The sequence below is a fragment of the Lipophrys pholis genome, assembly GCF_963383615.2.
Source record: "Lipophrys pholis genome assembly, chromosome: 15".
In the NCBI taxonomy this organism is placed as follows: Eukaryota; Metazoa; Chordata; class Actinopteri; order Blenniiformes; family Blenniidae; genus Lipophrys; species Lipophrys pholis.
Window position 1 is genome coordinate 20,106,412 of NC_137642.1, and position 12,713 is coordinate 20,119,124.

Genomic DNA, 12,713 nt, shown 5'->3' on the forward strand with positions numbered 1-12,713 from the left:
CTGGTTTTCTCTGACATGTCCGACTCTAAACGTGACAACGTCGGAGCAGGCAAATGCAAATCCAAGAGTCCTGGAAACAAGGTTGGATAACCTCAATGGTTAATCGTGATGTGGCATTGAACTTCATAAAATCACAATAACAATGACCAAGTAGGACTTTAAAGTTTGTTTTAATGGAATCTGGTCAAAGGATAGCTATGGTATGTAATCCAATATCTTAATTCTGAATGTAATAAAGCCGGTAACATAATACCTTGTCAATATTGTAAAAAAGAGAGCGAGTATCCTCAGAGAATAAATATGATGACTATAACATCCACTATACCTATTTTTGATCAGCAGTGTCATTAAGATAATGGATCAAATCTGATTATTACACCAGGTGGTTTATTACATTGAAAAATGGGATTACATTATTAGCCATTATTACATCTTTTTTTTTTTTACAAGGAACTTAGAATTGAATCAACGCTTGAACCTGTGGTGTCAGTTTAAGCCAAACTGGTTTGAGGATCATCCATGAAGTCATAATCCCTGCCTCGGTGCATCTCTTTTCATTGGTACATTACAATTTGTTTTGAAAGCACACGTCAATATTTTATTTTTGGATCATCATATTCCATCTATATTGTTATTCTATCTGTTTATTTTCTCAAGAATAAAGTTAATTACAGTTAGGATGAGCTTCAGTCGGCCACAGTCTGCACATTTGGCTTCGACAAAAGCTTTTTTTTTTTTTCAAGGATATCAAACCAAATAATTTTTGGAATTGAATAAATGTTTTCTGTTTTTCTAATTTCATTTTAGTTATGTGGAGTAATATCATAGTCTATTTTGTCTTCCATTTTGGGGGGGTAAATCAACAGATGCCATATCTTCTCAAAGCATTGATCTATGTGTATACAGTTTGTTGTGCACCCAATGTTTTTCCTCACATAATTCTCCACAATTGGATTAAATCGCTGAATTATTTTAAAAGCTCCTCTGTTTTTCTTCTTCTTCACTTGTATCATTGGTCTGAACTGATTTTATAGCATTTTCTTTATCCACTTTTTTTAACCATCATTCACTCTCTTTCCATCTTGTTCCTTGGGCATTTCTCTTTTTCCTATTTCTCTTTCTGTCCGTATCCCCCACTCTTGTAATTATTGGCAGCATTAAGGATATATGCCCTCTTCTCTCTCACCTTACATAGCTGAGCTGGCAGATTCCTGCCCATTCCTAAAGATTTGATCCAAGCAGAACATAAATTTTCACCTCCTTAAAGCCAAAATAGAATCAGTTCGAGCCATTTGTGGAGACTCCTGTCAATGCCAGCAATGTGGAGCGTATTTTATGAGTTTTAAGACTGGAAACGATTTTCCACGGGGCTGCGTTTATTGATGAAACAACATTCTGTCTCTTGCAGTGGACACGGGCATGACCACAGAGGATTCTTTTGATGAGAGAGGCTGCCATTGCGATGTTACAGTGGAGGATCTGTCAGCAGCCCTCAAGGCTGTCATCAGAGCTGTCAGGTGAGCTCCTGCTGCTGCTACATCACAGACGCTCTTATCCAAAGCATCTTTTAACCATCAAAGCACATAAAAGTTTCGAGATTCTGCAGTTCCCTAATGAGGAATTGAACTTTTTTGTTCTAGGAACCAATAGCCTTAAGATTAGTGTTAGAAACCTTACATAATAGGAAATACTTTAACAAATAAATCTGCAAATACCAACTAGTTTCTGCAGTTTGCTATGCAACTTAAAACCTTTCCTCTAAAGCTTCTCACGCTTTTGTCAACATAACTAAAATTCAACTTTCTGCAGTTTTATTGTGATTAATGTGTTAGATTAACACCTATGCCCCCATGTGTATGTGATGTGTCCACGTGGCGTTAAGACTTCCTGGTAAAAGTCAGTTACATTTTTTCACTAAAGTAAATATAGTTAAGGAAATGAAGTAAAGGCTTGCAAAGTTTTGTTATATTCCCTTGCTAAACAGTGAGACAGAGACAAAGTCATTGTATTTGGCAACATAAAATTTCCCAAATGTCTCAAAACACAAAAGAATGGAAAAGGTTCAAAAAAAAAAACAAGACCTTGCCGATCAGTGGTTTTAATCTTTAAACCAAAACCTCTGAATTTACAGATCTAAAAAAAAACTACACAGGGGGTAATCACCAATAATCTAGCAGTTTTAACACAGAAGGGTGAGTGAGTGAAAATCATTCACTGATAAAAGAAAATAGTTGGACCAACTTAACTAAATTGCTTCAATTGGTAACATCTAAATGAATCAAGTTCTTCGAACTTAGTCGAATTCATCATCTTAAGTTAAGTTAATGAAGTTAATGAATGTGATCACGTAGAGCAAACTGAAAGAATGTCCTCCAGGGATTAATAAAGTATTACTGAGATGATTGGCTGGCTTCAGGCTGTAATAGTCAATTAAAATTACATTGGATTTCCTGTCTGATCTTACTGTCCAGTTCAGTAAAAATCCTAAATCAACATCAAAATGATATATATATATATATATGTTTTTTAAATCATTTTAGTGTTTATGAATTTCTGTGGACACCTACTTACTCACACATTGACTGGTAATGCCTTTAAATTGCTTCTGCTCTTCTGTGTCATATACTTCTATGTATTTTGTATCCTGGTTGGGTATCTGAAGGGCATCTCATTACACAATGATCTCCCCTTCTGGGCTTTCTTTTTTTTCACCTATGCGTATTGATTTTGGAGCCGCCGTGACAGGTCATTAAGGTCAAAAGCAGTGGATGTGCCTGAGCTGCCTCCATGTTGTATGATTGAGCAGTTACGGCTCATGTAGGCTGCATGATCTTTTGTGTAATGTAATCTTCTCGTCGTTAAGCTGTTGAGATCCGCTCTAGTCCTCCACTCATGGATTTGCTGTCCACCTTCCTTCGTGGCTGCTTAAGAGCCATATTTATCGATCAAAAAGATCATGAATGGTTCATTGTGCTGGACTTGAATGAGTAAATGATGCCCTGTGTGGAAGTGCTGCCACCCACCAGAGGGACGTTTGTCCATTATAGTCTGTGAGGTTTGGTTTCAAACCTTTTTTTTTTCTGCCACATAAATGATTGCTGGTATAGTAATAGCCTCAAGGGAGTGAATTTATTCCACACTATACAGACTCTGAATGATAAAATGACTAGTGATTTGGTTCTCGATGCCATTTGAATGTTTTTTTTTTTGTTGTTTTTTTTTTTATTCTGCTATTTTTCTTTTGTTGTTGTTGCATCTTTCTGTCTTAATCTATATGACCTACTGCTGTGTTGGAAGGTCTTGCCTGAGGCGTGTTCTGGGCGGTTTAGCGCTCTCTCAGTGTTTTGTTTTGTGTGTGCGTGAATGAGTGCGTGCGGGTGCGTTTCAGCAGACCCCGGTCTCTTACCCTGGCACCGGCACCCTGTGAGCAAGTGTTTATCCAACTGGCGCCGAATGATTCTCTCACTCCACCGCTTCTTTTCACACTTGCCATATTTTTCATTGTTAAAAAAAAAGGTGTTGTATGAACCCTCAATAAAGTAGGATTTCCATTTCAAAAAATGCTTTGGTGAGAAAATTGGCTTCTGGTTTAACTATGACGTAACTGTAACAATATTCTACAATTTATTAAATATCCAGATGTTGCGCTCTTAATTTTTTAGAACATAAAATTGACCATTAGCATGCATGATATAAAATGATTATAATCAGAGAGGGCATGAAATGCTTATTATAAATCCAGCAAAACTTGTTTGTATGAATTTGACCTCAGGTTACAAAACAGCAAAAGAAATGAATCATTAGTGTAAAAAGAAAAACTGTTTTTCTCACAAATTAAAGAAAAGATGTGAAGATACAAGTTGAAAGTCTGCGCCAAGGTTTAGATTTAATTCTCTATCTAATTATTCCTAGTTGATACAGTTACTTATTTCTAGTGTTATGATTCACTCAGGGTTTTTTTTTCTTCTCTTTTTCAATACTCTTCATTTATTTGATCCGTCTACTGTTAAAATCACAGCCCATCTATCAAACCAATAGCGAATTTACTCAATATAGACTAATAGAAGATATCACATGTGCATTTCAGCGGTTGATAATATTCTAAATTCACATATATTAAAGTAATTTGTGTACACATAGAGAGTGAAACGAGTCTGAATATGTCGGACTACAGGCCAATTGAAATGATTTGAAATTTAGGATAAGATAGTTTGACAGCTTTATTGTTTGAGTATAATATGCCTCAAAACATGTGGGATTAATACATATGATAGATATGAATAGAAATTCTTATTAATATGATGATAATAGTAATGATAGCACCATGTATTTAAACTGCAGTTTTCCTAAAATGATACTTTTTATGAGCACCATCAATCCATGATTCCATGTTTCTTCTACACCGTTTTATCCAGCGCAAGGATAGAGCAGGACCTGTCTGACTGAGTGTGAAGGCAGAGTCCTCCAGTCCGTCACGGGACAAACACAAAGAAACAAACAGCCATATACAACTACGGGCAAATTTAGAGACATCAATTGACCACAAATGCATGTTTTTGAACTGCAGGAGGAAACCTGGAAGATCCCAGGCGCACACAGGCAAAACATGCAATATCTCTAAAAAGAGAACGGCTCCTGCGCCCAAACCCAACCTGGATTCAGAAATGGGAACGTTTCGTTATGAGGAAAGAGTGTGTCGCTCATGTTTGGTTTTCCTCTGAAGTGGCTGCATCGTACTCCGTCTGTGTGTCCAGGTGGGAGGCGTCTAAAAGGAAATGACCAACTAGACGAGTCTAATGAACAGAAAAAGCTGATGAAGCCACTTGAATAAGAGGCCAGGTCCAGTTGACCCGATTCAATTTGCTCTGTCTGATTCAGTGTTTCTCTCTCAATCCAGCTCAGTAAGACATCTAGTAAAACAGTTTAATCTAAGGAAGACCTCGTGATTGTATAGCCTGAGGTGATTTGGCTATTCCCCCTCTGGCTTCGAGGAATTCTGAATCAAATCAATATAAATGTGCCTCTTTATCTTTCCAGGGTATGTAGTTCATTCTTGTGGCTGTGCTTCCCAGTACTTACTTAATCACCATTATCAGACACAACATGCAAATACAATATGACAAATTGGCTGATGCTCTGAAGGAGAAGTAGCTTAATCGTACCCATGCAACCCCCTAGTCTTTACCCTTAAATTATTCATATTGTGCAGAACCTAGTAGAATTTATGGCTTGGCCGTCCACAGTAGTCCTGGATTATTAATTAATCGAAGGTATGTGTTTCTGTAGAGGCACTTGTAGTTATCTACCCCATTCTGTCAAGTACCTTCTGTTTTTATTCAATTTTATGTAGTTTCATGTGAAAATTCACTCACTAATTGGTTTTTCTAGGAACCTTTTCCATTTTGAACCTTGGCATTGATTCTTTTTGAAAACATGGAGCTTTTGAACTCAATCACCAGCCCCACACACACACACACACACACACACACACACACACACACACACACACACACACACACACACACACACACACACACACACAGTCCCGTCACTACTCCTGAATCCCAGCCGGACTGCCCGCACAGCAGGTCACCTCCACGGGTAGTCAGAGCCCCGGGCTTTCCCAGGGTGTCGGGTTGAGGGTTGGACACCCCCTCCACTGTCAGGACTGTTATTACAGTGGCTCGTCTGTCACTGCTGCTTCCATTTGGGCAGTGAGAAAAACAGACAACTGGAAACAAGCAGGAGCCACCGGGGAATCTAAGTGGATGGAGAACATGGATCTCCTTACCTGCATCAATATTATTCGCTCAGCAGTGGCTCTGTTTGCCAAATAGCAGGAGACAGAAAATGACTCTTGGGTTTCGTGCTCATTCACTCTGATTGTTGTGGGTTTGACAAGATAACTAGGAAACCCTGGTTTCCCAGCAGATACTTTCTAAATGTATCAGACATTGTATGCCATCTTCATTACACTCCAAGAAAGAAAAAAAAAAAGTTCAACAAGTGAAATTCAAAACTGAGATTCCTCCAGTAACTTTCTCAAGGAAACTGCTACCATCTAACGGCCGACTGTTGTAATTACACCTGTGTTTTTATCTACACCCTGCTCTTAATTTTAATTAGTCCGATATTCATATTCATTTTCTATAGCTACTGAACCAATCAACAATGTTTACTTGTATATCGCATAACAACATGTAAGAAATTATAACTAAAAATACTCCGAACAACTGATTGAGAAATAACTAATACAACGATCTATTTAAGCTCACACAATAGTGCAAGGACACGCAGTTGCATATAATATGATCCAAAGAGACATTTATTCGATATTGCCATTATCAATTGTGTGTCTGTGTTTTGCATGCGCCGGAAGGATCATGAAGTTCCACGTTGCGAAGAAGAAGTTCAAGGAGACGTTGCGCCCGTACGACGTGAAGGACGTCATCGAGCAGTACTCTGCAGGACACCTGGACATGCTCTGTCGCATCAAGAGCCTTCAGACCAGGTCAAATTCAACACACCTTCTCTAAAAATCATGATTCTATACATGATAAAGCAGCAATAACTATATATATTTTAGTGCCTGTTTTTACTAATGCATATTTACATGAGCTGTAGATGTTCAAGCAGCTGTTGCTCATAGCTTGATCGGTTATTCGTCACCCTTGAAACCCTTTAAAGAAAATACATTCTACTTTCAGCATCTTTCTCGCGCGGAGTGTGTGTGTGTATGTGTGTATGTACTGTGTTCCCTTTCTCTCCCAGACTAGACACTGTAGTGGGTCCCCCTCCAAGGCCTTTCCGCAATCGTGTCAAGACCTTTTCCGCTCCTTCTCTGCATTTATATTACAGCCAGGCCCGGAGGAAACACTCTGCACCGGGGTTAGACCTACCTGCCCCGTCCCGACTCTCATCTGCTTCCCCACTAACTTTACCGAAACAAACACACCGTACCTGGGTCAAACAGCATTCATGAAATGAATCAGAACAAAAACAGAAATTAGCTCGAAACTGAAAATTCATTTTTGTCAATGCAAGAAAATCATGGACTATTACTATGACACAACATTGTGCTATGAGACATAATGATTCACAAAAGAACAACCTGTGTTGGCCCAGGTATAGGTATAGTAAATTTTTTAACAAATAGTCCATGTTGAGGTCATTGAGAAGCTCAAATATCAAATTAGAACAATAATTTACTTTGCAATCCAAATGTAATTTGGTGGACGTTAATTATAACGTCGTCTTCGGGGGCAGTGGTGGGCAAGAGGAGTTTGCAGGTTCAAATCCCACAGCTGACTTGCCACTGATGTGGGTCCCTGAGCAAGACCCTTGACCCCCACCAGCTCCCTGGAGTGCCGTAATGTGGCTGCACCTCTGCATCCTAGAAATATGATGGATCAATGCAGCAAAAAATAAGGAATTCCCCAAGGGAGTTAATAAAGTATGATTAGTGTAGTTATAAAAGGTAGCCTGTACTTTCTCGTGGTGCATTATGTACGCCATGATCATAATTTGAGCTGCTTGAAGACCTCATTGTGTTTGTGTTGTTGGTGCCTGCAGACAAAACAAGAGCTACTTGCATCTTTTAGACAAGCTGTGATATATAAAACCAACCCCATATCTACTCACTAATATATATATTTTTTTTATGTGGCCTGACTGCAAATTTTTGTCATTATTTACAACTTTTTCTTTAATACATGTATATTCTCTACGATACACTTTAGCGTTAATGATTAAACTTGTTTTTTGCTTACTTGCATGCTTCAGTCTACATTAACACACAAGTATTTCTTTCACACAACGGTTCTATTTCACCAGATGGTACTACATCACACTTATACTGTCACACATTTACAGTAACATTTTAAAAGAGCTCTTGGTATTGACTGCCATCTGGTGGTGACAAAGTTTTGTCTGGTAATTTTGGAAAATAACTGGTGTTTTTTTTTTTCTTATGTGTGTGCACTGAGAGACTGTAGATACACACAGAGTAGGTGAATGCAATAATGCACTTTTCATGAAATTTGCTAAGTTTACCTGAAGTTTCAGTTTGCATACATGCTGAAAACATCAGAAATATGATCAAAAAAATTAATAATTGACAGTCTTGACAGTAATGCAACTGGTTTAAATTAATTGAGTCACACAAACATCATCCTTGTGACGTGCTATATTTTTTTCTCTCTCTGTGTGTATCTATCTGGGTATTGATTATCAACGCGTAGTGTCTTGTATTTTTTGGGGATTATTTGCAGCGGCGCTTCAAGCGAGTGTGTGCGAGCATGAGTGATGGATCTGACCCGTCTTTCTCCTTTCTCCAGACTGGCCAGTGCAGCGGGCTCTGGTCCCAGCCTAAGTAATCGATCCAGGAACATGTCCACTCCTGCGCTGCACTATTATTACAACAACAACAAGAAGAAGCTCTCTGATCCAGGGTTACTTTTATTTCACTTAATGTTTAATTGTAGCGTAACATTGCATTCACTTGGTTGCCTCTATCTCCTACCTACCTCCTCAAACTGAGTGCAAACAAATGCACATTATTTACATTTTTTATTAACTTTCCCATAAAGCCAGGTGGTTGGAGTTTACAGCAGAACATGGAATGGGTTGTAAATCGTTTAGACAACTACTAAATTGTGATTTTGACAGTATAGTGAGATCCAGTTTCTACTTAGCACCGAAAATGTGATATATTTTGACGTGTTAAACTCCAGCCAAATGGTAAAGTGTTGATTAACATGCCATGTCTGTCGCATACAGATGAATGGTAATATGTAGAAACATGAAAACATATGTGCCCGTCAGCTCGTTATGCCTCATTTACAGTATAGTTTGCGATACACTTATCACAGAGGGGGAATTTTGTGTGTGAATGTTGAAAAATGTACGTGCATTTTGGCAGTTTGGAAGAGTTGTCCAATTGATGACGTCTGAGAAAACAATACAGTCTATATTCTAAAAAAAAAAAGGTTGGGAAATTGTGTAAAAGTAAATTAAAGCAGGATGCAATAAACTCAATATTTAGCCTATTTTGATTTACAAAATGTCCCGAATTTAAAAGTAAGAAGAAAAAAAAGCCCAATTCGGTTTTCTTCCAGTAGGACCACTAACAACATATCCATCTTTTAGGCTTTTCACAGAGAAATATCCAACAATCCCACAACATAGTTAACTAAAGTAGAAATAAATTCCTGATGGATCAAGAGTTTGTTGTTTGGGTTTCTGTTCAATTAAATACAAGTTGTTTTTATAGACATCCTGGTTTTATTTACATTTTAAACATTGTGCCATCTTTTTTGAAATCCAAGTTGTATTTACAACTCAGAGCTCCAACTCAATTTTGCTACTTTTACCATTTTAGTGCTTCAAACACATCATTCAATCAATACTCTGATTATTTTTTTAAGTTTTGTTTGATCCTTTTTGAATTTGAATGCAGCCCAGTATTAACTGTCTTGCCTGTTTTTCCAGTTTTGTAGAGGAGAATGGAATACGGTGTGTGTGTGACTTTGCCATAATGAAAACTTTGTTTAATAACCCCTCAATATTCTTCAAGAGCAACTGTGGTTGTGTAAGTTGTTCCGTTGCAAAACTATAATTTGGACATTACATGTTTAGAATTGACTTTATAGTTGTTTGTGGGAACACTGACCACCACTGAACTTGTTGGGGTTATGTATGAAATGTTTCACAGTCACAGTTTTTGTACTGTTCCTTTATTCCCCATAAACAAACATGTTTTGATATCCAGGGTTTTGTATAACAGTGAAACACTCTAACCACATGTGATGTGTTTTACTTACGCTAACCTTAACATCCTGCTGTTGCTTTAGGTTTTTTGTTGCCTGTCAGTGTGAAATAAAACACCTATACCTGTTTATATTTCAACATCAGTATTTTCCCATATAATAACACCAGCATGTGCGTGTGTGTGTATATATATATATATATATATATTAGGGTGGATCAGATTCTGGGAAAAGGCCAGATTCCTGTGGATAAGAAACCAAGAGACAAACTTCATCCTGATGGAGAATCCATGGAGGGCATGAGCATGCTGGGACGTGTGTGTAAGGTGGAACGACAGGTGAGTAAGGAAACGAAATTGAAGGAAAACAATGACTGCACAGTTCTTTTATAAAATGTTGTGTTTTTTTTTATATGATACACTGCATGTAATGACTCTTTATTTATTGTGACTAATCAGTTTCACATAGAAGTGAAATATTTGAGCCAGCATTAATAATAGTTGTGGCACTTTTTTTTTAGAAAGAGTCCTTTTAGCCTGACTAAAGCCAATCCGAAATTACTTTACCAGGTGTTGAAAAATCTGCCTTTTCAAGCAAAAACATTGTGTTTAAATTTCTTTGCTGATGATTGAAGTGAAGACAAACTATCCTGATAGTCCTCTAATGGGTGAATGTGATTAACGATGTAAAGCGCTTAATAAGTGAAGTCCCAGAGTTGAATTTTTTTTTTTTTTTTTTTTGTCGTTTTTTCCAACAAGTGAAGTCCATTTACCAGTTTAACCTTACCTTGCTCGTTGGTTCCTCTTTTCATCCATTCCTGCTCTCACGCCCTCCTTCTTTTCTCTTTTACCCAGGTCACTTCTATTGAGTCGAAATTGGACTCTTTGCTGGATGTGTACCGCCAGGTCCTACAAAAAGGCCCGTCAGCACTCGCCCTCTCCTCCCTGCCTCTGTTTGAGCTGGAAAACCACCAGCGCCACAGCTCAGACTACTCAGCTTCCATCCTTGGCAGAGATCTTCCTTCCCCACAAGGTGGCGACCCCATTGGCAGGGGAGGGGATAATAGTGGCATGCACCGTTCCCACGGCGCCAACCCGAGGGGCCTGCGGCTGATTCTGGCACCTGCAGATGATGATGGTCCTCCAGACTCAGCGCCTCCTTCCTACCCCCCCTCTACAGCCTCGCTCTCCCCATCACCCCTACTGCCACCTGACAGCCCCTACCCTATTCTGGTCACCCCCAATGGTACCGCCAAAAGAGCACACTTCCCTGACCTGCCACCCCCTCCTCCTTCGACGGGCAGTTTTACCCTCCAGCTGCCTCCTATGGTGCACCCTTCCCACCCCCGATGCCCTGCTGATCCCATCTCAGGACATATGACAGATGAACTTGTGGGGGACGAGGGGAACCTGGGCCCCTCTGTTGTTGTGGGATGTGGTATGGAAGACGACCAAGAGGGGGACACTGAGGGCTGCTCTGGCCAGGAAAGAGCGCAGATGCGGGAGAAGCCTGGCTTGAAATCTGAGGGAGTGTGGAGGAGGCACATGAGCCTTGAGGTCAGCCCTTTGCTGCTTCTCTCATCTAGTCCAGACGAGGTGCCCTCAGACTGGGAAGACAGTCTGGGGAAGTCCCTCTCTGTGCATAATCTCAGCCAGCCACAGACCAGCCCGGCCCCGGGTCTCTCCTCCGCGCTCAACAACAGCAGCAGCAGCAACGGTAGCGAACGCGGCAATGCGCATGGTGACCTCAGCAGCTGGGATGGAAGAGAACTATTCATAAGAGATTGCAAACTAGAGCCGGAAGAAGAACATTTCAATTTTTTGTCCCAGGAACCTGGAAGCAACCCCTCAGACCTTTTACAGACCGTGGAGGAGGCTGTGTCGCATCCGATGGGAAACCCGGAGTTTCTCAATCAGTCCTCACACATACAGCTGACATAACCACACACACACTCGCATACTGTATGCACACATCGGTATGGGTAAAACCTCTTTTTAAAGTATTTTTACAGGACACTACACAGATTGTGTTGCAAATTGTATCAATACATACTTTGTACTATATGTACATACCCTGCTTTCATCTTTTGTCTGACATGATTGTGTCCAGTTGCATACAAATATTTTGATACTATGGAGTATTGAAATGACGGAAGCCTATACAAAACAGAATGTATAAATATGTATGCAAGTAGTCAAACTCATGGGAGACAAAATACATTACTAGTCAAACGTTTGGACATACCGTCTCATTTAATGTTTTTGATTTAGCCTTGAATACTGCTTTGCACACTCTTGGGATTCCCTGGATGAGAAATGGTTTTCCAACAGACTTGAAGGAGTTCCCAGAGATGCTGAGCACTTGCCTGCCCTTGTGACTTCAAATGTCCATCTCATCCCAAACCATCTCCACTGGGTTTAGGTCAGGTGACAGTGGAGGTTAGGTCATCTGGTGCAGCACTCCATCACTCTCCTTCTTGGTCAAATAGCCCTCACACAGCCTGGAGGTGTGTTTGGGCTCATTGTCCTGTTGAACAATAAATGATGGTCCAACTAAACACCAACCGGATGCTGTGGTAGCCATGCTGGTTCAGTGTGCCTTCCATTTTGAATCAATCCCCAACAGTGTCACCAACTCTGGGTCTTCCTTCCCATGAAGGACTGTCGCTCCTCTTTACTCAGCTGATTGGCTCTTGCCATAATATGAATTCTAACAGTCGTCAAGTAGGGCTGTCAGCTGTGTGCCAACCTGACTTCTGCACAACACATCCGACGAGCCCGACCCGATTAAGACGGCAGGAAATTCCACAAATGAACCCTGACGAGGCTCAACAGTGAAGTGAAAACCATTTCAGGTGATGGCTTCATGAAGCTCACTGAGAAAAGGCCGAGGGTTTAGAGCGCTGTCAACGGAGCAAAGAGTGGCTACTTTGAGGAATCTGAAATA

At 39.9% G+C, this 12,713-nt stretch overlaps 1 protein-coding gene across 1 annotated transcript in view; it reads left to right on the forward strand.

Annotated features, from left to right (window-relative positions):
* kcnq5a (potassium voltage-gated channel, KQT-like subfamily, member 5a) overlaps positions 1–11,707 on the forward strand; it is a gene marked incomplete at its 3' end in the record, with an annotated part of 110,871 nt that extends 99,164 nt beyond the window's left edge. Inside the window, exons 12-17 of the mRNA XM_080482066.1 lie at positions 1,409–1,517; positions 6,380–6,511; positions 6,772–6,888; positions 8,337–8,450; positions 9,979–10,105; positions 10,622–11,707. Of these exons, the coding sequence (XP_080338192.1) occupies positions 1,409–1,517; positions 6,380–6,511; positions 6,772–6,888; positions 8,337–8,450; positions 9,979–10,105; positions 10,622–11,707 (1,685 nt within the window). The remainder of the gene's footprint in view (positions 1–1,408; positions 1,518–6,379; positions 6,512–6,771; positions 6,889–8,336; positions 8,451–9,978; positions 10,106–10,621) is intronic.
* Positions 11,708–12,713: the final 1,006 nt, after the last annotated feature.